The 26,660-nt window shown below is 40.0% G+C and overlaps 1 protein-coding gene across 2 annotated transcripts in view; it reads left to right on the plus strand.

The window, feature by feature from the left end:
- DPYD (dihydropyrimidine dehydrogenase) overlaps window positions 1-26,660 on the plus strand; it is a 623,728-nt gene that overhangs the window by 574,290 nt on the left and 22,778 nt on the right. For both annotated transcript variants that reach the window (XM_020801233.3, XM_072997958.2), the window contains exon 21: window positions 24,518-24,661. In XM_020801233.3, the coding sequence (XP_020656892.3) occupies window positions 24,518-24,661 (144 nt within the window). The remainder of the gene's footprint in view (window positions 1-24,517; window positions 24,662-26,660) is intronic.

The following is a 26,660-nucleotide window of genomic DNA, read 5'->3' on the forward strand; positions in this document are numbered from 1 at the left end:
TTTTAATGATGCTTGCTCCATATTGTGCTGTATTTTGCCTATTAGATGTTAGTTGTCATGTTTAGTAGAGGTTGTCATGTAATTTGTTGTGCAACTAGATCAATACATGCATTATCTCATGTCTTCATTCTTACTACAGCAATACCATTTCCCACAACTTATCCTTTTAACTTTTGAAAATAGTTGATGGATACCACACAACTTTTGCAATTAAAAAACCCCAGGATTGACTTTAGTATCCAAAGTCAATTTTAAAGTTACCATAGATATCCGATAATTATTGTAAATATGGCACTATATTAATATCTAGTCATTTATATATTTAGATTTAGAGGATTTGTTCCCTAAGGAGGTCTGCCTAGCACTGCTATTATATTTTCAATGCATCCAGGAATTTGAACTGTTGTTTTTGATATTTTGTCTGCTGACTTGTGATTTGCTTTACTCTGTGGTTGTTTTGTATTGTTCCTATTACAAATCATCACTGAATCAATTCTGATGAAAAGTGGTATAAAAATATCTCAGGAAGATAGGAGTATTTATTTGTTAAATGGGTTAATTCTCTGCTATTCATTCATTCATTCAACCACTGATGAATAGTCCAAAGAAATGCCATACTGTTGCTGAATTTGGATAAAAGATCCCCATATTCTTTCTGCATGTCATAAAACTGACTGATTTCAAAGGCAGCAAAAAAAAATCACTAACTTCTTTGATAGACCTGCTGTTAAATTGCATAAAAATATTGTTTTACAATGCTCTGTAAATACATGGATTTTTCAGATTTCTCAGATTCAGTGCAATACCTTTTTAAAAGAAAATAAAGATTTTTTTTTCAGATTTAAGACAGTCTTAGGAAGATTTTTCTGTGAAGAACACTTATGGGCTCATACAATAATGTCACAACTCCCCCTACAACCCAACTGAGGCTATGAAGCAGTTTTGCAAATCTTTTGAAAATATTTGTGGAATTTAAATAAAGAAATAAAATAAAAGATAAATGAACACTTTTCAACTTTAAAAAATTAGTTTACAAGAAAGATAACCAAATGGATTCTGGATCAAATCAAGCTTGAATTGATTTGACTAACAGAACTTCAACCTTGTCATGAGAAGACAAGACTCCCTGGAAAAGACAATAATACTAGTAGAAGAGGAAACAGGAGGAGAAGAGGAATACATGGGATGAATTGACTCAAACCACAGCCTTTGGTTTGATAGGTCAACTGAAACTGGGAAGAAGTCTTGCACTAGTAATGGAGGACCCATGATTAGTTCTTTTTTTCCCTTTAGGCATCTTCTCCACTCTTACAAAAAAGATGATCATGTATCATATTACTACCAATCAGTTAAGGTTTTTTTTACACAGATTCCTACACTTTTTAATTCATTCTTGTTCCATTCTATATACAAAATAACTTCACCTTGGGTGCTATACCTCTTGACTTGGGGGGTAGGTCCATATGTCTGGCCTCCTCTATATGTAATTTCATATTTCATCTAGTAACAGCACCCAAACTAGTAAACTAAGCCAGAAACTGCATCACCCCAAAGTACTTTGCTCGGACAAGGATAGAAGCTCAATGGAGGTGTTGCCTGAGCTGTCTCTCCCCAGCTGCATTCCACAATGGAAAAACTTGAATGAATAGGCCTTTGCTTGAAGCTTGTATTTCATCTCCAAGGTTTCTTGCCAGATACACTGTAGGTAGGGGCACACCAACTCCAGAAATTGTGGGCTCCTTGACAGAGGCTGTGCCTTCACCAAATTAGAGCTAAACTAAGAAACTAGTCACAGGGAGCTTCAGGCTCAGGTATGTTTACTGTCATCAGTGAGGAGATCTCCAGCTGTTCAGTGGTTCTTAGGGAGGGGTGGGATAGTGCCCGTGGGAATAAATTCGCAATTGGCATAGTGACGCTGCCATCAGACACGCATCCTGCATGGAACTTGCTGAGTGGAACGGGCTAGTTCTGGGGGGGAAGAATGGACCACCATGGCACCTGTGGTACCCCCCAGGACACAACTACAAAGCTCCCATGTCTAGTCCCCACCAAACATACCTGTGAAAATAGAAGACGTCAACATCTGAGCAGGCTCATAAAGGGAAACGCTATCCTTGAGATAGCATGGACCCAAGCCGTTTAGGGCTTTATAGGTCAAAATCCAGCACTTTGAATTGTGCCTACAAACAGATTGACAGCCAGTAGAGCTGTTGTAACAGAGGGGTTATGTGATCACTGTAACTAGCCACAGTCAACAATCTGGCTGCAGTGTTTTGGACCCGCTGACATTTCCAAACACTTTCCAGAGGCAGCCCCACATGGAGCATGTTTCAGTAATCCAGCTGAGATGTAACTAAGGCATGTGTCACTAGTATGTACACTAAAACGTAAGTAATGGTCCTCTGAAACTTTATATGGATATGTCTGTGTGGGACGATAACTTTGCAATCTATTTGGTAAATGTGTCAACTGTACCTGCTCCTCCTCTTGACAGATTCATCACAGCCCTTGAAGGTAGCCCAGTGGACTTCCAAAAACATGGTTTGCAAAATCGGCAGCTTGTAGTACTGGGCCATTTGTCACAGGTTTTGGACTAGTAATATGTAAGCAATGTTTCAGAGGATAATATTTAAATTAGCTTAGTAGCCCTTTGTCAAAGACAATGCATTTTAAAGTAGGGTTGGCTGTGCAGCTGTGTTTGCATTTGCGTTTGTGTTGGTTCGTCTATACTCAAGCCAAAAAGGCTTTTATGGAGGCAATAAAACTTCAGCTGTGATGTTCTGCATTTGATGAACTCTATTTAAATAATATTCTTCTTACTACAACGCCCATAGAATTGATAACACAGAGATAAAACTAGTTACAGTATGTTTACTTGCTTCAAGATTGTTTCTTTGACAAAGTCAGGAAGAATCAGGGCTCTTTATACTGGTGCAGAAAGAAACACAATTCAAAATAGAACTTCTCTGTGAAATGTTTTGCAGGAACTGGTTACAGTGGAACCTCGACGTATTGGAATGGTGTTCATACGTTGAAACGTTCATAAGTCGAAGCAAAATTCATTGAAAACCATTCAATCCGTGCTGGCTGTTTTTCGTTCTTATCTAGAGGTGCTGTTCGCAAGTAGAGGCATTAGTTCCCATAGGAAATAATGCAAAGAGAGTTAATACGTACTCTACCACTAGGGGGAGAACATTTTTTTCTTTTTTCTTCTTTTGACCTAAGATGAACTTAGGTCAAAAAAAAGGGCAGGAAAGGAGGGAGGGAGGAGGGAACTCCTTCTAAACAGAACACCTTTTAACCCAAGCATCTTTTAAACCAAGCACCTTTTAGCTTAAAAAAGGCAGGAGAACACATTTTAAACAGAACACATTTTTTCCTTTTGTAAGTTGAATCTCTGTTCACAAGTCGAAGCAAAATTGTGAAAATAGAGTGGTTCATAAGTCAAAATATTTGTAGGTAGGGATGTTCGTAAGTCGAGGTTTCACTGTATTTATGGCCGAGAAAACTTTACTGCATGATGCTTGCATAAAAATTTGCACAATAAAGAACTAGATTAAAATTTCAACATTGATATGCCTTTAATATTTGTATTATTTAACACCTTCTCCTTGGAAGGCAGTGCAAGGTTTGGCCAAATGTTGGCCAATTAGAATATGAGGGTCCGACACAACTTAGCAGTTCTGATATATATCCCGTTAAAGATCCTAAGTTTATCAGGGCATGGCAAATTTGTCTGTACAATTTCTTTTCTCCTCTAGAGTTGTGAATGCTTACTCTTAGATGGGAACTGATCATGTGAAAAGGTCAGCATGTTACGTCATTAACTGATGGATGGCTTAGCAGTTTAAGTATCTAGCTATGGAACCAGAGGTTGGGAGTTCAATTCTGGGTCCCTTCCAGCTCTACAATTCTAAGATGATGATGATGGCCTAGACTAGTGTCTAGAAAATAAAGGTGCTTCTGAAAAGTTGGCCATCCATAGTAAAACCACTTCTTACTGTCTAGATATGTATTTATCATTTACATTATTGCTGCACAAAATTGCAGTAATAGATATTGTGGAACACAGCAAATCAGCATTCTGTAAGGCAATTCTTTTTTTAAAAAAATTGTAATATTTTATTGACACAAAAAATACAAAACTAACAAATAAAAAATTTAATACACATACACAAAGTGCCCCCTTCCATTGGGACCTTTTGAAGACATGCTGTATTTGTTTCATTTATGATGCCCCATTCTCCTTCCAAAATTGCACTGATTCATTTGATGGTACATGACCCTTTCCTTGTAGTGACTATATGAGTTTCTGACTTCCAAAATGTCCTGTCATTAACAGCTCTGCTGAGACTTGCAAACTAGCAGCATCTCATGTTAGGTTGTCTACTCTTCCTACTGTCCTTCTTTCCTAGTAATATTGTATTTTCCAATAAGTTCTGCTCAGATCTTGCAAACTAACAGCTGTGGCTTCCTCTCTTGAGTCAACCCATCTCATGTTAGGTTTTCTTTTCTTCTTATTTCACCCAACTTTCCCCAGTAATATAGTCTGGTCACATCAGTATTTCCATTATATGTGCATGGGAGAATAGGCTCAGGTTACTCACTTTTGTTCTAGTTATAGCTCAGGCTTCATTTGATTGAGCACCCATTTTTCTGCTTTTCTGGCTGTCTTTCATATATGTACGGCTTTCCTCCAACACCACTTTTCAAATGAGTTGATTTTTGCCCCTGTCTTTTTTCATTGTCTTCCACATAGTATGGATGATGTTGATCTTGGTTTCCAGTGACACTCTTTGCTAACCCCAAATTCTTCCTTTTTCCCCCCAAAAGGCAAAGGGACATCTTTTGGGAAACATACAACATGCCTGTGGAATTCTTTGGTCCAATATAGCTTTTGTTCCTCAACTTGCTAAACTCAAGGAAGAGGTTTGGAAATTGGAACATAGCTTTCTAGTCTGTATTGTGTGGAGCGGACATAGCAACATTACTTTACCCGAGAGGTTAAAGGCTTGTATGTTTCTCCATTGTATGTTTTGTACCAACTCGCACATGTGCTTCACCATTTATTTCATTAAATCCAAAATAACACTTCAAAATATTTTGGCATGGAGGGACTACAGTCACATCCAAGCTGTTCTTGCTTCTATCTTCTACCAGTAACCATAGTACAAATAATGAGTTCATCTTCTGGGGATCCTCTAGCACTGACTGGGTAATTCTATCTGAGGCAATTTTCTGTTGGAATTTGTGTGTAATGTATATGTATTTAAACTAATATTTTAAAAAGCCAGGAAATCCAAATTCCGGTTGGCCAGGACAAAGAATCAACCTAGGACTATTTGCTGGAGTTTAACAGTTAATTATGTGCTTTTAAAATTTGTATAATTTTTACTAGGTTTAAAATCTACAGAAACATATCCACAGTCAAATCAAAACCATTAGAAGGGTTACAAATAATCAAGATGTCAGAAATTGTTATACAGATAATATAAATCCGTGTCATTATTACTGTAATAGTGGTCCTGGATCCTAAATAATTTCCAATACTGAAATATTAAAGCTGAGCCTTCAACATGATTAAATGATATTGTTTCATACACGAGGCAGATAAACAAGGACAAATTTTAGTACTGCTTCTTTATTTCCTCAAATAACAAAAAGCCTGCCTTATCCACCAGTCACAAACAGTAACTATCTTAGTTTCCCACAGGATGTTTTTCTCTAGAAATGAATGTAACACTATTCCTCTACTTCCAGAGTTTCAATGAAATGAAGGATTAAATTCTTTGTTCATTCAGAGGATGGCTACATGGTGGTATCTGCTCCACTTATAAAATGGGTGAATTTGAAGTATGCTTTACAGTCTGCATACCATTCATAAACTGACACCATGCAAGGGAAAATCCCAGAAGCTGACTTTTTCATTAGGAAACCACTTCTCACCCCCAAACAAAGCAATTGTCAGGGCTGTTCAACAAGTGTGAATGGTAGTGAGCAAAAGAGTGTAGACCACCTTGACCGCTGCCCCTTCTACTGTCAATTCGGGGGAGGGCTTTGCTATGTAAAGCTCCTCATCCTTTTTCCTGCTTGCAACATTGGCATAATAATGTGCAGCAACATTGGACTATTTCTTGGCTTTTTCAATTTTGGGTACAGAAGCATAATACCCCACATTCATAAACTGGAGGGTTTTGAAGAATTATAAAACAAGGATGTTAACTTGGAATTTTGAAGATTCTCCCCATTACTCTTTCTCAGGATGTTTTCCATATATAATAATGTTACACCCCTTTAGGGTGTGGATTAGTTTAGAAATAAAATAAGAATAGTAAATATATATATATATTTTAATTGGCCAAAGAACAAATTCATGATCCTTTGCAGGCAACAGTGAATGACCTCGGATCCCTGCTCAACCATTACACTATCCATTTGCTCTTTGAACACAGAGCTGTTCTTCTCTTCTCCCTTGTAAATTGCTACATGGGGATATATTTTTCTGAATTGCAATTAGCTCTTCAGTATTCTCATAGAAATGGAATAATTTATGTGACCTACTCTTACAAATCAGTGGTGCAAACAATTTTAAAATGCAGTATTTTCCAGAATGCTGTGAGGACCGGGGAGGACAGATTAAAATTTAGTTTCCAATGGAGTAGTTGTGTTCATCCGTTGTTGCAAGAACAGCAAAGAGTCCTGTAGAACTTTATAAAGAATAGGAAATTCATTATTTTATGAGCTTTTGTGGACTATAGTCCAAAGTTCATACTGTAATAAAGCCCTCCTTGATGGGACCTCAGGTCCATTTAATCCAGAGATAGCCAAACTGTGGCTTTCTTAATCAGGGATATGCAGGACCAAAAAATCATATTACTTTTGTTTTGGGTTCTTTCAGGGATTCCTCTTTTCTCCCCCATATGTTTTCATGCATCAGCCCTTTTATTCTATACAAAAGGAGAAAGTGTTTTTAAGTTTCTCATTTATATTTCCCCACTTGCATTTTCTAGCACCTCAAAAGCCCAAAATAATCCTTTAAAACTAATCCAAAAAAAGCAGAAGCTAGGCAACAGGGAATCAATCTACTCTAAAAGTAGGTAACAATACATACAGTAAGAAAGAAAAATTATTGGACCTATGTAGGCACTGCCACCTACACAGCATAATAGACCTTCTAGGCCTCCCAGTACAATAGGGGGGGAAAAGGAAGCAGTCCGCCAGACAGGCACTTGATCCTTGGAACACAGATAAACCCAATCACTAAAGCAACCAACAGCAGCACAACACCAAGAACAACAAGAGCAAAATGCCTGAAGCTTTGCCCCAACTGCAACAACCCATATAGCCCACTGGCACAGTCATATCACAAAGTTCACCTCTGGCCTACACACACCACACAGAAGCAAACAAAACAGCCCCCCCCAACTCCCCACTAAACACTATTAACAGAACTAAGTATATACATAGTAAATTAACCAAATACAGTCATGCCCCGCTGGACAATTACCCCACTCTACGACGAATCCGCATTACGTTGACGTTTTTGCGATTGCAAAATGATGATTTAAATGGGGGAATTTCGCTTAGCGATGATTGGTTCCCTGCTTCGGGAACCGATTTTCGCTTTACGATGATCAGCAGACAGCTGATCGTCAGGTTTCAAAATGGCTGCCGGCTGAAGAAAATCCCCCCCCCCGCTGTTTTCTAGGATGGATTCCTCGCTTTACAGGCACCGAAAATGGCCGCCATATGGAGGATCTTCGCTGGACAAGCAGGTATTCAGCCCATTAGAACGCATTGAATGGTTTTCAATGCGTTTCAATGGGGTTTTTTATTTCTTTTGATGCTTTCGTTCTACAGCGATTTCACTGGAACAAATTAACATTGTCAAACAAGGCACCACTGTAACCATTTCTAAAATGAAATCCAACAAGGAAAGCTCTCTCTCTCACTCACTCACTCTCTCTCTCTCTCTCTCTCTCACACACACACACACACACACACACACACACACACACACACACAAAGGGGCAGGGGAAAGTAAATTAAAATGTACAAAACACAAAGAGAGAAAGAGAGAGAACTCCTAAAAAAATTAGAAAAGCAAACAACGGCAAAAAATACAATAAAAACCCCTCTCCTGGAAACTAAAACTACTGGAATATGGGGAGATTGCTCTCCTCCCACTACTTGATGCCTCCTGTTCTCTTCTGTGAGTCCAAGAATCAGTCCAAGCAACATCAAAAATAATTCAAGAAAGGAAAGCCCCCTTCCCCCCAAAAAAAAACTTGGGAAAAAACCCCAAAGAAATGAGGGGTGGTTTAAAAATAGTATGAAAGAGGCATGCTGGCACAAGCAGATTACCTGGCAGCAGCAAAAATAATCCAAAGAAATTTGGATTATCAAGAAAAAGGGAAAGGATTCAGTATGATGCCAACAATCAGGAAGGAAGGGAGCAATCAAGATGGTGCCAGGAGCTCAGCACACAGTAATCACTAGGTTCCAGAACAAAATAAAGGTTCAGAATTCCCACTCATTCCCCCATACATTTTGATTGGTTGCTAACCTCGTTAGCAATGCTATTGGATGAAAAAGTTCTTAGGTGATTTGACAGATAAATTGTGAAAGAAAGGGCACTGGAAGGTGACATGAAAGAGGGACTACAAAAGAAACACGAAACTTGTTTAATTCTCCTTCAGTGCCATCTAAGTCCATAGTATCAACTGACTTTTATATAATGTTAGAAAAGCTTTGATTTCCATATATTAATAACATAAAGTAAAATTTTATTGGGAAGGAAGCATTTAAGCCTGCATATGGCCTTGCAAAATAAAACAACAAATGTAAAGATTTATTTTCAGCAAATCCAGGAAGAATTGTTCTAATGTCATAATAGCTTCATGCTTTATCTTACTATGTTCTCACACAAATGCACAAATACAGATAATCATTGTGATGACTAAGATCACTATGTAGCCTGTGGGATTTATTTATTTTATTTTATTACAAAGATTAGGTAAAGACACTTGCAGAACCCTTGTATTAGGTATAAAAGCTGTTGTTTAGACTAGGGCTCCTTTGTCTGCCATGAATATTTTACATTTAAATTAGAAATCTGTAAAGTTGAGGTGGAAGGATTACTGTGTATTTGAGATGAATAGGGAGAAGCATTATAGCCTTTGCAGTAAGAAGGATAAGTACGACAGTTCGTCTGACATAAGAGATGGATTACAGTGAATCTGAAGTGGAAGAAGGTTTATTTAGGAATTATTAGCGATGGTTTGCATTTATGTAATCTATTAGTATAACACAGACAGAGTTATGTGAGCCAAGAGAAGGAGGAGTTTGCTTCCAGATTTATCAAAGAGATTTGCTATTTACAATACAGCTCAGAACCTAATGCATGCTGAACAGATACATTTCTTTAAAAGCAAACAAAAGAGTCTAGTAGGGAGAGGACAAAAAAAAGTGCAACAAGTCTTTACTCAGCCTTTTCCTACATGTAAATAATCTTGGTTCATTCTCAATCTGTGTGCCTACCTGTGGTAAATCACTAGTGCCTGTTAGGATTTGGTATTTTCCCCCCAGGGACATATTTCTTACTGGCAGCTCATGACAGCGTTGAAGGTACAGTGGTGCCTCACTTAGCGATGTTAATCGGTGCAGCAAAAATCGCCGCTAACCGAAAACATCGCTAAGCGATTTTTAAAAGCCCATAGGAATGCACTGAAACCCCTTCAATGTGTTCCTATGGGCAAAAAACTTACCTTTAAGCGAAAATCCTCCATATGGCGGTCATTTTCGCTGCCCGGTATGTGAGGAATCCGTCCCAAAACACAGCGGGCGGCCATGTTTTTTACCCGGTGGCCATTTTGAAACCGCCGATCAGCTGTTGGGAAAACATTGCTATGCAAAAATCAGTAAGCGAAACAGCTTACCGATCATCGCAAAGCAATATTTTCCCATCTAAATCATCGCAATGTGATCGCTTTTTGCGATCGCGAAAACCAAATCACTATGCGATTTCGTCATTAACCGGGGCGCTCGTTAAGCGAGGCACCACTGTATAAACATGAGACCCTCCCTGTTAAAAACATCTGCCCCATCCATTGACCATATTTGTGGGCAAACTATGTGTCGGCTGTATTCTCCCTTCTAAAGACAAACTGGCTGAAATCCAGTTGCTGCCTTTTTATATTTTTAGGTTTCATTAAAGTGCTGGGACATTTTAGCAAGAAATAGGAAATACTTTGATGAAAAGCAAGAAACCTCAGCCACTTCCCTTTCCACTTTGACCACATCCTCTTAGGGGTGTAGCCCCCTTGGAGCCCACCAATAGGAAAAATAGCCCTTAGCCCAACTGAAGTTGGCCAGTCCATGTATAGGACTAGAATCTTAGAAATCATTTTCTCAACATAGGGTGAATTTTGATAATTGATAAGCGAATGGCTGAAATCCTGTTACTTAGCATAATATGTTGCAAGTAGAGTAGGCATATTGAATCAGTGGAGATTGGTGAATCACCTCCTCCACAAATCCCATGGATTCAGTGGGCCTACTCGTGTTGCAACATACTAGGCTAAGCAACATTCAATATGTAAAATAAGATGATATGCGGAAATACATGTGTAATATATGTAATTAATATACATAGTATCCCTGGAACTCATAAATGAAACATTTCATCATATGTAATTATTATTCTGTACACAGAATTAATTTTGCAACACATATCAATTCCCAACCCAAAACATGGGAAACATACATAATTAATCAATGATAAATAAAAGATTTATTTTTAATCTATGAAGCTCTGTGTTTATTTTATAAAATAGTATTCATTCTGTGAAAATCAAATTTATTCCTTCATTATATAATAGTTTATGAAAAATTAATTCACAGAGCTATAGCAGTAGCATTAAAGAATTGCACCTCTGTGGTTTTCTGATGGTTAATAGTCCCCCAGAGGTAAGCCTCTTAAATAACAATTGACACTTAAGCTCTTAAATGACAAAAGGCTTAATCCTATACAATAGACAATCAAGTTTTAAGGAAAAGAAATCATGGGGAAACACCAGGGAAGAGCACAGTAATGGAAAAGTTCCTGCTTAACACAGGTTGGTGGTGGTGGTGGGGAGCTTCTGTATTTCTGTAATGAAGTTGCACTTCAGATATAGCAGTTTGACACCAAAATATATTAGCAAACTGTGATGACAGTTTTAAAAATATTTTTCTGGGGAGCATGAGGAAGTAATAGAGGCCACAAAAATGATCTGGGGCCACACTTTATCCACCCTTGCTGTGTATATACTTAACTGAGAGTAATTGTCATTGAACATAGCAGATCTCCACAGGATTGTGCTACACATGTCTTTTCTGTCTTCTGACTGAGCCTAAACCTCTTAACTTGCATTCAGTCCATCACAAGTAAATATTCAAACATTAACAGCCGTTAAGATCTTGACATCAGTTGAAAAATAGATACCCAAGTACAATGTTTCCTTTAAGGTGCACAGGTTGGCATTGGGCGCATGCGTGCAGCCCAACCAGTGTTTTCACCCATTTGCTTTTGGTCTGAGCCAGGATCCTGCCCACAGGATGAGGAACCTCTGCTCAGCACTCTGGAAAATTGAAGGGAACGGGTATCATTATTGCTGCACGAGTGCTTTTATGTTATTGTGCAGCAGAGCAAATCAGCACTCTATGAGGCAATCCTAAAAATGGGGCTACCCAAACAAAATTTATAACTTTGAAAATGGACTTCAGATCAGCACCAAATATGGCACATATATAGCAGACAGTCTGCTCTTGCTCTGTGCCATATTTGAGGAAGTTTCATCAAAGGGCATTAGAGTTATGATTTTTTTAAAAAAAAAACTGTATTCCCCTGTGCAGAAACCTTAAATGTCACCAGATATAAAATGGAACAAATGAATTGAAAATACCAGTGCTGCTTATCTTGAAAGAGAATGGTTGGCCACACCTGCTTTTTATTAAGGGATCCAGGTTGCAGTGGCTGAAATATTGATCCTCAAAAATACTTTTCAAAAGGGTGAAGCAGTGACTTCGTTATAAACTGAGCATGCATGGAACATGCTTATCAACAAGAGCATTCCAAAGTATATACATTGTTGCAGTTTCATGGCCCATTCACAAAGTGACACCAAGTAAAGAAAAATCCCACAAGCTGCCTCCTTTTTTTCTTCAGTTCACCACTTCTCACCCAAACACAAAGCAATTGTCAGGGCTGTTTTTTGACAAGTGTGAACAGTAGTTAGCACAAGAGAGTATCCTGTACACTATCTTGACTGCTGGCATTGATGTTGTCGACATTCAGACTGCCCTTTGCTATGGTAGTTTCCATAATTACCAAAATCCCAAAATGATTTATTTATAACATTGAGAGCTACAGCAAAGCTAAACAATTTATTTTACACACTCCCCCTCTTGAATTAATAGCATAGGTCACCCACCAAGGTGACCAGGATTGTTTCTGTCACTAAAGTAGACCTAAGCCTACACTGGAAAGGAGCTATGTAATTAAGTTCATCCCAGGGTGTTTTTTTAAAAAAATGTCACCACCCATTCCGTGCCTTATTCAGAAGAGGAACTGTACAACAGAAATGAGTTCTAATTCATTGAGAGAAGGTGAATCCTCGCAAAACAAAAGTAGAGCATGTCGTTGGATGTGCTGTGTTTCTGCAAATGTGTTTTTGTAGTTGAATTTTGGAACGGCTGGAACTGAATATTGCTGGATAAAGTTAATTGTTTTCACGATCCTTTAAGTTGGCCAGCCTGGCTGTTTTGGCTTTTCCTTTAAATTTAAATCATTGCTACAATATAAAGGATTTTAGTGAGCACTAAGCATGAAGGACACTTTACAAAACTAAATCACTTTCTTTATAACTTGGGATCAGAACCAAAGAGAATAGTAAACCCTTCAATAAATTAAGTTGCACTGTATTTGCAACAGGCTTTTCCCTGCCAAAGAAATCAGGCGGCGGCTGCTAGAAGCTGGAGCTTTGAATGGCTTGTGTAGGTTTTAGGAAGCAGACCTAGAATGGGAAAAGTGACATTCTTGATTTATCCATTTACATTAGCTAGAAATAGAGTAACTGCAATTCTTGCTACTTTGAAGAATTTCGTGAGTTCCTTGGCCTGGTAGCTATACAAGACTATTCACAAAGTCTTTATCATGAGGAAGTCCCCCTCTCTCTCCCTCTTTCTGCAGACACTTAGACCTTTGCACAAAAGGGAATCCTGGCCCATTAAAGGTCCTTCTTCACAGAGTTCTATGGATGTTTAATACTATTTGCACAGCTCCCCTTCCCATGTACAGTAGAGTCTCCACTTATGTGTGGCTTCACTTACGAACTTTTCGACCTACGGACTTCTCCGGTCGCAAAGTTTCACTTCGACTTGCAGCCGGAGAATCGACCTACGGACCAGAAGGGGGAGGCGGGGAAAGCACCAAATTCAAATTTGGCGCTTTCCCTGCCTCCCCCTTCCAGTCCGTGGCTGCAGGTCTAAGCCCCGAAAGCCCAAAGCTTACAGCGGGCACAGGGCGGCTTTTGGCTTTCCCTGCCTCCCCCCGCTCGCAGCTTTGGAAGCCGGGAAGCCGAAAGCTGCCCTGCGCCCACTGTCAGGTTTTGAGACTTAGAAAGCTGGACCCACTGGACTCTTGTCTCCTGTCCCCAGTGCCCAGGGGACAGGCTTTTCCCGCCTCCCCCTGCTCACAACTTTGGAAGCCGGAAAGCCAAAAGCTGCTCCATGCCCGTTGCCGGCTTTCGGTGCTTAGAAAGGTGCACCCACTGATCTCTTGTCTCCTGTCCCAGTGCCCTCTGCCTCCTGTCCCCGCGGAGATGGGAGGCAGAGGACAGTGGGGACAGAAGGCAGAGGGCAGTGGGTGCAGCTTTGGAAGCCCCAGATTTTTTTCTCTGGCTGGAACGAATTAAATGGTTTTCAATGCATTCCTATGGGAAATGGACCCTCGACCTACGGAATTTTTGACCTGTGGCCACAGGATTAATTCCGTAAGTCGAGGGTCCATTGTATACTAGACAGTGTGGCTGTGATTACCAGGCTCAACAGGAAGTGAAGGTCTCAATGTGAATTGTTCTGTTTCCAGACAAAGGGGTGAATGACCAATCGTTCCCAAAGTAATTTTCTTTAATTTGCAAACTTCTGTACTCTTTTATATCTAGACAGGCATCCCCTTCACCACAAAATAGGAAGAAACCTCTTTCTTCTTTTTTCAGTAGCTTCTTTTTTTTTCCACGCAGATTGATAATCAGCTACCAAGGCATTCTTTTGGAAGGAATGATATAAAACAAAATATTGGTGCCCATTAGATTCCATAGGTGGGTAGAATGGTCAGAATGGGTTGATCACACAATGAATTGTTATTGATTGGCCAATATCCTGTTGCATAGCTCTACCAGTACCATAGCAGTGACATCACCACCCATGACAGATTGATACTAAAAGGTTCCTTTTCCAATTTTGGGTTATACAAAGTCCCACATCATCCAAAATGGAAGCTGGAACTTAGTACTTGGTGACTATCTGCCACTGCTAGTGACAGCAGTCCTACACCGCCAGCAGAGCTATGCAACAGGATTTTGGCCGTTGAGTCACTTGAATATATCCCTGCTAACAGCTGCAGCCAGAGGATACATTTTTCATAAGAGATTTATGACAAACCAGGATTTCTCACCACAGTGTAAAGGAACCACAACGCCCCAACCTGTCGCGATAAATACAGCATTAGCTACTTTAGCATGAACTAAGTTATAAAGATTTTTTTAAACTAAATAAACACACAAATGGTTTAGAATGGAATACATCACTTTGGAAACAGTGTCAACTGAGAAAGAAAATAGAAGGCAGCCATTTTTGCAATCAAACATTTTATATTACACAAGGGGTTCCCCCCCATTGGTTTGCAGATGTGAAAAACTTTCCCTCTTGTGGAAACAACCCAAGAATCCACACTGCTATTTACACAAAATTTGCCAGCTTAGAAGCACAGTTGTTCTGTGTTTATTGAGGGAGAGGAAAGCAGTAGTGTTTGTTAGCATGTAAGGTATTTATTTATAGACAGGCTGCTGTCATTTTTGTTATGGCGTAGTCTGCTAAGCTGTCAGGATGTCATTTACATCAATGGGTGGGGAGACCTTTCTCTTATATGCCCAACAAACTGAAGACAAAGTGCTTGCCAATGTTTTAATTTCTTTTTCATGTTTCGCTCAGAGAGTAAGTAGAAAGCCTTTCATTTCACCATGTCATGAATATGATAATCTGTTGCATTCATTGAAAGCAGGTACTTTGCAGTGCAGTTCTAGCCATTTCTACTCAGAAGTAAGGCCTATAAATTCAGTGGCACTTATTTTCCAGGTAAGTGTGCATAATTGCCTCTTGAGTAAGCAGACACTCTACCAAAGGCATCCTGGATGAATTCAAGTCTCTTCTGTTTATGGAAGATGTTATTATCTGTTAAGTGACAGGCTGCCAGATGTTCATGAAGGAGCCCACTAATGTGTTGAAATCTTTATCAGTTTTTCTCCATTCCCAGCACTTCCCTGCTTCCTTACCAAAGAGGTATGATTCACTTTGGCATTCTGTTAATTGAGCAGAACTGTACTCGCGTCCATTTTTTTATGTTGAATATTTCATAATAAGAAGATCATACCAGTCAGTCATGGGAAGACAAAATGTTGTTGTACTGCAGAAGAGAATAATCCCTCAAATCTTTTTCAAGTTGAAAACATGATCTAGAAACCAGAACAAGAGCACAGTGTGAGTCCTAAACAAGAGAGGCGTGTTAATAGATGAGCAAAGGAAGAGGGGCAGATGTTGTTGATGGAGTTACTGCTGCTTCTCAACCATGCTACCATTTCAAGGCAAATTGGGAGGTTCCTGTTGAGGCAAAATGTCTGTGGAATGTTGAGCTCACCAAAAATAATTTCAATAATACTAGCATTTTTTTTGTCAAGAGAGAAAAGACCATATTCTTGCCTTGTTCAGATAAAAAGTGCTGTATATGCAAAACAGACACTTGCATCACTTGCGGATTTTCATTAATCATAGCAAAATTCTTTTTATTTTGCTTGGAATTCCTGCAGATGTTCTGCACACAAAACAAAACGCATGAACACCCCCTAGGGGAATTTCGATGATTCAACCCAAATGTCTGCAATGTTAAACTAGAATAAATCTGTCCAGCCTTGTTTTTAATTTCTCTTTGTGCAAAATGCTGTAGCAAGTCTATCAGCAATCCAATGTTTGAATGGTTTAGGGGATGGCAAATTCTTCCATGGTATTGTGGCCAGCTCTCCCCAGTCGTAGTGAGAATTTCTGTTTATGATAACTTGGTTTAAAGAACAACAATGAAATGGGATGCACAGGAGGGCAAATTTACGTAGAAGTTAGAGGTCAAAAGGTCCACATACAAGGGGAATATTTGTAGGGTACAGTGGTGCCTAAACTTACAAATGTCCCGACTTATGACCATTTCGAGTTATGATCAAAAAGGCAGGGGGGAAAGGTGGGAAATTCAAATTGCTAACTGTTGGTAGGCAAAGAGGCTGCTTCTTTGTAGCTCTTTCGCCTGAACAGTTAGAGTGAGTGCGATCGGAGGAGGCTTCAGACTGCCTGGTAAGGTAAGGTGCTGCTTTCTGCTTTTTAAAAACTGTTCTGGGTGGGTTTTGCAGCGTGGTTTTGGACTATGTTTCTGTGCTGTGATGGGTCTTAGGGGGTTTGTTTGTTGGTATTTTTCCCCATTTCCAATGGGTCTCAGGGGGGTTGTTTTTCCGATGGGTCTTGCATGCTTCACTTGCTTTCTGCTTTGCTTTTTCCCCATTTCCGATGGGTCTTGCATGCTTCACTTGCTTTCTGCTTTGTTTTTTCCCCATTTCCGATGGGTCTTGCATGCTTCGCTCGTTTTCTGCGTTGCTTTTTCCCTGTTTCTGATGTGTTTTGCATGCTTCACTTGCTTTCTGTTTTTCTTTTCCCCATTTCCAGTGTCTCTTGCATGCTTGGCTTTCTTTTCTTTTGTTTCCCCCTTCAGCCAGAACGGATTAATTGCGTTTCCAATCCGTCTTGATTTTTTTCCTTCGGCCGGAATGGATTAACTGCATTTCAGTGGGAAATGGTACTTTGACCTAGGACCATTTCAACTTATGCCCATCTTCCAGAATGGATTAAGTTTGTAAGTCGAGGCACCACTCTATCAGGAAAGATTGATGAAGAAGGAGGCAGCTTGAGATGCAGAGAGAGAGAGAGAGAGAGAGAGAGAGATGTTCAATAAAAGATTAAATGATGAATAAAGTAAACTTGATTGATAGTATGTTGTTGGGAAAATCCCTACATTCATCTTCAGTATGTGAACTGCAGCCACACAACAAAATACTTATTGTTTCAGAACAGTGTGCTGTTTGGTACCTACTCCCTAATCTTCCTGTGGTGTGTCTAATGCGTCATCTCAAAGTGAACTCAGATGCTTTGTTTCCCCCAAAGTTTGGAAATAACTAGTCAAAAGTAATCTAATTAGCTGCAATTAGTTACAGTTTTTATAATGTGAATATAACTAAGCTATATTTCAGAAGTACATATTAAGTAATCTGATTATTTTTCTAGAGTAATGAGTATCATTTTGTAATTAACTTTTCCAGGGTATTTGGAGACATTTTAGAGGCAAGAAGTTTTTAAATGTTATGAAATTTGTTTGTCAGTCGTAAGTGTCAAGAGGAAAATTTATATTATTTCAGCGCACTCTCACTCTCTTTTATTTTTTCGTGGTGGAATACAAGAATTGGCCACTAGAGGGAACCAGAGAGTATTTCCATGTATGGCAAAGCCAACCCAATGTATTCGCGAAGGCTTTCATGACCAGGATCTAACAGTTGTTGTGGGTTTTTTGGGCTCTTTGGCCATGTTCTTCCTAACGTTTCACCAGTCTCTGTGGCCAGCATCTTCAGAGGACTGGAGTAGCACTGGTGCAGTTTCTTTGGCAGTTGAGTATTTATAGCTGTGGGATCAGCTTTTGTCCGTTTCAGGAGATGGGTGATTATGGTGATCAGTGTGCTTTTGTTGTGTGTGTATTGTTGTGATAAGGAGGAGAGATTATCTGTCACTGTGATTGATGGGTGTCGTTAACTGGTCTTTTGTGTGTAGTGATCACCAGTCCTTGTGGCTGGGTAGAGTTCGTTGACCTTTTGCACGCTCTATTTTTCAGTGCCGGGAGGCAAGCTTTGTTGAGTTTTAAACCCAATGTGTTAGATGCATATCTTAGCGAATTACTTTTGCGAATGGAGCCACAATAATGATAATCTGGCTGCCTCAGTATAATGAATTATTCAGTAAATGCCCTTTTATTTTCTTTCTTTTCTTTTTTGTTGTTGTTGTTGTTTTTAAGTGTTTCAAGCTCTCAGTCTTCCTAACAAGCTAGAAAAAGTAGCCTGAAATTAACCTTGGATTCTTTCTCTGGCTTGCTGGAAAGGGAAACGAATCACAAGTGTCGGTTGCACCTGCATTTGAATGTTGTTTCTTACATTTTAAAAAATCAGCACAAGACAAACCTCCCTGGTTTGCTTAGTGCCTCCCACTGGAAGCATGGATGCTGCTGCAGGAGGCTCCAGCATTGTCAGATGTCGTAAGAACCTACCCACTGACTCAGTGAGGGAGAGAGGGAGATTTATGAACCCCAGTAGAACAGTACAAAAGAGTAAATTTACTAGTATTATCTTGCTTGGAGGATTCATCTTGTACTTTGGGCCTCCTCTCTCACTCTTTTTAAGGCTAACGGAGCTAAACGGTGTGCTTTCCAGTTCAAGGGGAAAGCCTACAAGGAACATTGTATCTGCATGTACACAATGTGTCATTTTCAAATTAGCAGTACTGCTCACTGGAGCAGGCAAGAGGGTTTCTTCTCAAGAAATAATGGACTGTTAAAATGTGGAATGGCCACTCTCCATGGACACAACAATTTGACCTTTAATGCCTTCCCAGAGAGTTTCTAGAGACTGCTTGGTCTCTCCTCAAGGAAAACGGTTTCCAGTAAAGCATTCTCTCCCTCCTTCCCTCCTTCCCTCCATTTTCTTTCTTTCTTTTCTCCATTAAACCTCACGAACCCACTGTGGCTCATTTGTTTCCCCAAGGTGTAGGTATCTGAGGAGATCAAAAAACAAAACATCTCCCCTCTTTTCATGTACCCTTTTGTGTTAAGAATATAGTTTCTACGTGTGTGTGTGTGTGTGTGTGTGTGTGTGTGTGTGTGTGTGTGTGTTTGTGTGTACAAGTCAATTCCAAGTTATGTTGACCTTTTTGAGAGTTTTCTAGGTACACCATTGGCTTACCATTCCCTTCTTCTGGAGACATCCTGGGACTGTGCAGCTTGCCCAAGGCTACACAGGCCTACCGTACTCCCAGGAGGCCCAAGTGGGGAATTGAACTCCCCGTCTCTGGCTCCACAGGCAGATATCTAAACCACTCACCTATCCGGCCAGCTATTTTTACATACTGAACGGCTATTGTTTTAAATAGTGAAATGGGCCTGTTTTCTAAGTAATCACACCCATTAAAAATAAAAATAAAATTAAGTCAACTGGCTTGTGTTTAAAACAAGGAGATAGTAGTCATGGATTGAACAAAAATAATATCAGTTCGTGCTGCTTTGTGGGGGAAGGGAGAATGTGCCAAGTCAGGGAGCCTATTCAAAGGCCTTTATTTTGTAATCGCCTTTTATGAGATAGGTTTCTCTATTTCGTCATATTTACTTTGTGTTGTCACCATTGCTGAATTTGTTTTTTTGTGGTTAGCCCTAGTCTTTGTTGTGTTATTTATTCCTTTCTCTAATTTGAATGGTGTGTATTGCATTTAGAAAAATTACAGTAATTTGACAATGAAGCTGTAAGGCGGGTGTTTGTATTAGGAAGCTGGACTCTTTTCTACTCCATCATATGCTCAATTGGCTTTAGATTGATCTGTGAATAAATTATAATCAAAACAGGCTTATTCACCTTAAAGCTTTGCTGGCTTAAGGTTTTATTGTTGATTCATTATGTTGTCAGTTCACTATTGGCAGTCTAATGCTTTTTATGTCTAGATAGAAACAGTTCTACTGGTAGATACTGCTTCCTTTAAATGAGTAGGATTTAGCTTATCCAGCGAGAACAAATTCATCAATGATGACTCCCCCTGAGAAAGCAAAAATCACATGGCTGCTGGAGATTTGTACAGCCTGCCAGTTACAAAGGTGCTTTTGGAAACCTAGTGTGGAAGACTTTGCCTATGCTAAAAAAAAAAGGTAAAAAACCACAAAAAACACTTTATGACATTCAAAACCAAAGAATTTGGTCAAATCTCTGGTATAGTTTCACATGTTGGAAAAGCTTTTGGTCAGTAGTGTAAATGCAGCACATCTCTTTGAGGGCCAACATTCGGACCTTCTTAACAAAATAGTTTTATGTGTTTCATGTGGGCACTTAAATGGTACTGTTGATGAAGCTACATATTTTAGAGCGTAGCAGAAAGCTTTCCTTCAAAGCTGTTATCAAAGGAAAGATTTAAAAACAAACAAACCTTGATGTGGTATAGCAGCTAAGAGCCTCAGCTTTTGAATCCGCAGGTCCATGAATTTTCTTTCTCCTATGAATGAATGCACTGGGTCACCTTTGACAAGCTACCTTCACCCAGTATCATTCTTCCATCTGTCATTTGAGGATAATAATAACATATGCATGTGTTTTGCAGAAATTTGCATGGTTTGCCTAGGAGGGAGCTTATTCAAAGGACTGGACATTAAAAAATTTGTTATAGAAATACTACATGCAGTACAGACTACTACTGCATAAGCAGTATCAGTTTACCCAAATCACCTTTCTTATTCTATTTGCTTGCCTTCACAATCAGCAACATTAAATTGTTAGGCTGCAAGTCTGTGCAGTGAGAAACTATGATGGGTACCATTCTGCCTGGTCAACTGCTCTTAGTGGGTCTCTGAGCAGGCTTGTCCCTGCTTTTAATTCCATCTGTCAACCTGAATGTACACGCTTAATTATTCCACTCAAAAAGTAGACTGAAGTTAATTATTTTTTAATAAGCGGCATCACTTTACTTGATCTTGGATGTCTCTTCTGCTCCAGCTGACTCAGGCTACAGCTGATGATGGAGCCTCATGGTGCAGTGGTTGAACTGAAGTACCGCAGCCAAAACTGTGCTCACAACCTGGGTTTCATCCCAGGTAGCCGGCTCAAGGTTCACTCAGCTTCCATCTTTCCAAGATTGGTAAATTAAGTACCCAGCTTGCTGGCAGGAGGGGGGCACCGTGTAGCCTACATAATTAAATTGTAAGTCACCCAGAGAGTGCTTCAAGTGCTACGGGGTGGTATATAAGCAGCACACTTTGTGCTCTGTAGAGATTTACAAGGCTGATTTTATGAATTATGCTATCCATAATTGGAAGGATGGCAATGAGGACATGAACCTTTAAACAGGATATGTATGAAATGTTAGCAAGTTCTGTTCTCAAGGCTATTTCCTATTTTGCTTTGGAAAGAATTCAACGTTGGTTACTTTTTTTGATTCAAAGTTGGTATTGAGTGTATTTGCAGGGTCCTTCATCCTTTAGGAATTTTCCATTTAAATATTTTGTTTTTTTCAAGACAGATGGTTTTTGATATGTCAGGGATTTTAGTCCGGAGCAGGCAATTTGTTTTGGAGTGCCTAATTCAAGCTCCATGTATTTGTTCCATGCCTGTGGACCTTTGGCATTGACTGGTTTCTAATTGAATCCACAATGAAATAACCACCACCACCACCTATCCTTTGTTGATAGCATTCATTTGGCTGGACTGTTACAAAACTAGTGCTAACAAGTAATACAAATACATTTCAGACAACAAAGATAAGGAGGAAAAGAGAGCTGAGAATATAAGTTTGCTCAATGCTGGGAAGCTGTATCCTATAAGTGAAAGAAGGATGCTGTTTCTCTGATTTAGCTTAGCTGGCCCTCTTTGATTCAGCTTTTTAAGGACTATGAAAAGGGGGAGCCAGTTGTCTTGGGGGCATCTTCTGTTTTCCAGAAAGAGGCCAACACTATCAATCGCATTTGATTCATGGCACTACTTGCCAGGTCAGAGATCATGATGACCTTCCTGAGTTGCAGTTGGCTTTATCGGATTGACATACAGCCATTATCTATGGGTCCTGGCACGTTTAGAAATTGGAACCAGTATTCCTAGGTTTTTAGCTGACAGCATCTGAAGCAGAGTATTCTTCCTCAGCTACGGTATTATGTGAAAGTGAGCCCAGAGGCTGTAGATTAAGAAAGCCAGTGAGGTCAAACAGTGAAATGAACAAAATGAGCATTTTCTAGAATTGGCTTCGAACTTGCTACCTTTTTGAAAAACAGAGCCAATATCCTTTTAGGTGCCATGTCAGAATAATCTCACGGCATGTTTTACAAAGTTGTGTGACCAGTGCATTAATTGTTAAGGGGAAACAGATGTAAAATATTAAGTAAACTGATTTCTTCTCCAATTAGAATTAGAACTATACAATCACAGGTTTTCCCAGCCTGATGTATTGGTCTCTAATGCCAGTAACTGCTGATCAAGCAAGGTAGGTTGGCCAAGGTGGCTGAAGATGCTTGACGTTGTAGTCCAAAATATAGTCCAAAACACGCGGAAAGTGCTAGGTTGGAGAAAGCTGGTTTAGTATGGGTCATGTCTTGTAATGGAACATTTAATTAGCTTCTTATTTTGAACTGGTGACACAGATGCATCCACTGGGATAAGCAATTCAATTCTTTAAGAAAAACCCAACCCTCTGGTTTATGAATCTGCGATATTGTGCTTCTATATCCACAATTCAAAACACCAGGACATAGTTTAATATTGCTGCACAATACTATGCCTGCACTGTCAACAGGAAAAAGGATGCCAAACTTTACATAGCAAAGGGCAGTCTGAATGCTGACAACACCAATGGCAGGAGTCAAGATGGTCTGCAGGATATCCTCTTGTGCTCACTACCATTCACACTTGTTGGAAAAATAGCCCTGACAACTGCTTTGTGTTGGATTGAAAAGCAGTTAATAGATGAAAAAAGGAATTGTCTTCTATGATATTCCTTTGCTTGGTCTCACTGTAAATGTCACTGATTTGTTTTCTGTTCTTTAAAAAAAAAATTAAATATTTTTACAACCAGACACAGAATCTCTGCCAGCACAAATGACTGTTTGGTCAGGAAGGAATTAAAAAGTTCTCCTTCTGAGAGTCAGCTAATGCCTTAAAAAGTTGTGTGCTAACTCCCTGGAAACACATATTTGAGGATCAATATTTCAGCTCCTGCAGCCTGGATTCTTTCTGAATAAAAAAAAAAAGAGATTGGGCCAACCATTCTCTTTCAAGATAAGCAAGATTTGTCTTTTCAGTTTGTATGAACTATTTTAAATCTAGGGACATTGAGTGTCACTTGTTTTGCATGGGGAGGGGGGATTACTTTATAAAAATCATATCTTAAAAATTCTTTGCTGAAATATGGCACAGAGCAAGAGCAGTTTATCTGCTACACTATGCCAAATTTTGTGCTGATCCAAAGTCTATTTGGAAAGTTATAGGTTTTTGTTTGGGCTGCCCCCATTTTTATAATTGCATTGTAGAATGTTGATTTAATCTGCTGCACAGTAACATAGCTGTACATTATCAAAAATTATGATCCCTCCCAGTTGGGAGTGCAGTTCTGGCAAACTCCGACTGCATTTCAGCATTCCATCCTGTACTGTCACCCTCTACTGCAGTGTCAGGCTCAACAATGTCCTGATCCCCTATAATTAAAAAAAACCTGAATGTAATTTAAAAGTGTCCAGGAGGTAGTCATATCAGTCTGTCATCTGCTGTAGTGAAAACTCTAGAGTTTTATGGTACCTGTAACACAATGGCCAGAATCCTGCTGGGAGGAAACACATAAACAGTAATCATACAAGTGGTTTGCTTATCATGCAGCTGTTCATCAACTGATGGCAAAATCAGAGGGGTTGTGTGGTTGCTGTTCCCTATACAGTCTTTCTGAACAAGATTCCGGCCTCACAAGTTTTCTTTAGAATAAGCTTTTGTGCATTGGTAGTCTTCTTCTTTGGATGTCATTGAAGAAGCAGACTACATCCAAAAAAGATTACACCAGATAAAACATTTCAGTCTTTAAGGTGCCAGAAGACTGTTCTTTTTGAATGAATATTTACTTATTTCTAAATATAAAGATATCATTAAGTATACCGGACGAATGTACATGATGTGGCATTTCAGAAATAAAAAAAGAAGGTGGGCAGAATACCTGATGCACATAAGGGCAAAGAAGGGCTGACTCAACATTCATACCACTGATACTAGGTGAATGTCATTCGAATTGCAACCATGGGAAGGAAGCCATAAATCCCAGAGGGGGAAACAGTGCCAGGACTGCTACGGTTTAGTTGTGTATAAAAATGTCAGACTTCCTGTTTGTTTGTTTGTTTTAGAAGCTTCCCAGTTTTGGACCCTACCTTGAACAACGGAAGAAAATAATAGCTGAGAATAAACTGAAACTGAAAGGACCGATCAGCTTGTTGACGGAGCTCGAGAGAAAACATTTTGTTCCAAAGAAGCCCATCCCAGCAGTGAAGGTAATGAAAAGAGACACTTGCCTAAAAGCTTCATCTGAGGAGCACTTCTGCGCCAATTGTTGTGGTTCATGGGTGTGGGTTTATGTTTGTCTGCAAGCCTTGAACGAATGCGCTACAAGCCTTAAGCAAATGTCTGCCACATGGAACCGTGTGTGGCATTTTGCCCAGTCAATGCTTCCCAAGCCTGAAGATCAGTCTCATGTGAGTAGGAAACTCGTGTGGGAAGAAGGACATTTCCCAGAGTATCAAAATATTTTGTGACTTCATTATAAGGAAGTTCTGTTTCACATAGAAATATGGCTACAGATCATTGTTTTACCACACATCTATCTCTGATCTGTAATAAAATTCTCCTTAAGATTTGTCATGATAATACAAAATTATCCAGGGATGACTGGGGTATTTTTGGTCATGTATATGAAATCTCATCGTAGCTTAGAGAAGCATAACAATTTGAATCCACCAGGTGATATGGCCAGTGGCTGTGTTGGATGGGAAATCTGGGGGATTATATTTTTAAAAACAACAACGTAGCCAAGCCCTGAATCTAGATTATATATTTAAAAAGTACGAGCCACCTGGATCACCAAGTGGTTTAGGTAGACGGCTATGGAGCCAGAGGTTGGGAGTTCAATTACCCACTGGGCCTCCTTCACAGAGGCTGGACTAGAATGATGATCCATAAGGTCCCTTCCACCTCTGCAGTTCTAATATTGTTATTTATTAATGTCACCTGTAAACTGAGAGCTCGCTTCTTAGGTTTTGAATGTAAGAGAGGACTTGTGAACACCACTGAGAATCACAGGTCTAATTTGGCATGCAGTTGCTTTACAGCAGGGGTCCCCAACCCCTGGTCTGCAGCCCGGTGTCGGTCCGTGGCCTGGGCTGGACCGGGCCATAGAGACAGATCTCCCAAGCCCCTGCACATGCACTCCCCCCGCACAGCCCCTTCGCTCATGCACATACATGAGAGAGAGAACACCCCCACACCCCTTCACGCATGCATGCGAGTGCCTCCCGAGCAGCCCCTGCCCTTTGTGCATATGCGCAAGTGTGTGTGCACCTGCACAAGTGCCCCCCGCTCCTTTACACATGCGCACGAGTGCCCCCGAATGCCCCTGCCCTTCATGCATGCACGCGAGTACACGCATGTGAGTGCATGTGCACCCACTTGAGCACCCCCTGCTCCTTCACGCATGCACACAAGTACAGGGGGTGCCCCACCTAGCCCAGCCAGTCCACGGTGTTAAAAAGGTTGGGGACCACTGCTTTACAGGGACTTAACAAGCCCTTGTGACCTTCCTTTCCCTCCCCCAGCCCCAGAGAAGGAGAAGAGTGAAGTGCAGACAAGGTTCCAGATCAGAAGGATTACACTTCACACAATCAGCAGGTTTAGGATGGGCCACTGAAAATGCATCAGTGAAGCCTGAGGGAGTCCCCTTTTCTCACTTTCATGTGGTTACTATTTATATTAAGCATTAATGTAACCTTTTTTTAAATAGAGGTGGGATGTACAACATGGTTTCTGAAGATACCCACCGCAGACATGTGGTTTCAAATGTTGAGATCTGTTCTCGGGGATAGAGAATCCTAAAGCTATTTTGATTATTTCAAACAATACATTGAATTTGACCTGACTGCAAACAGGGAGAGCTGCTTCGGGCATATCCAGCTGTTTGGGCATGCCCAATGGAAATATGCCCCCTCACCTATTCCAAATAGCTGGCCTCTCTCCTATAAATTAAGCTGCTTGTCAAAGGCCCCAGAATTACAAACAGATTTGATGTTTACAACTTGAATTCAGAAAACACTAGTTCAAACTCTCCATGTCTTCACACACCTACTCTCTGACACAAAAATTTCAAACGTATGAGCCCATAAATATGTCTGAGGGGGGGCATGGGAGTGGCTTTCTGTGCTGGGATGTTCTTCGTCACCCAGTTTTATATGATTACTTGAATATCTTATTTTCTCATGCTATCTGGTGCGTAGCTGTGGT

Source organism: Pogona vitticeps, chromosome 4 (assembly GCF_051106095.1).
Source record: "Pogona vitticeps strain Pit_001003342236 chromosome 4, PviZW2.1, whole genome shotgun sequence".
Classification (NCBI taxonomy): domain Eukaryota; kingdom Metazoa; phylum Chordata; class Lepidosauria; order Squamata; family Agamidae; genus Pogona; species Pogona vitticeps.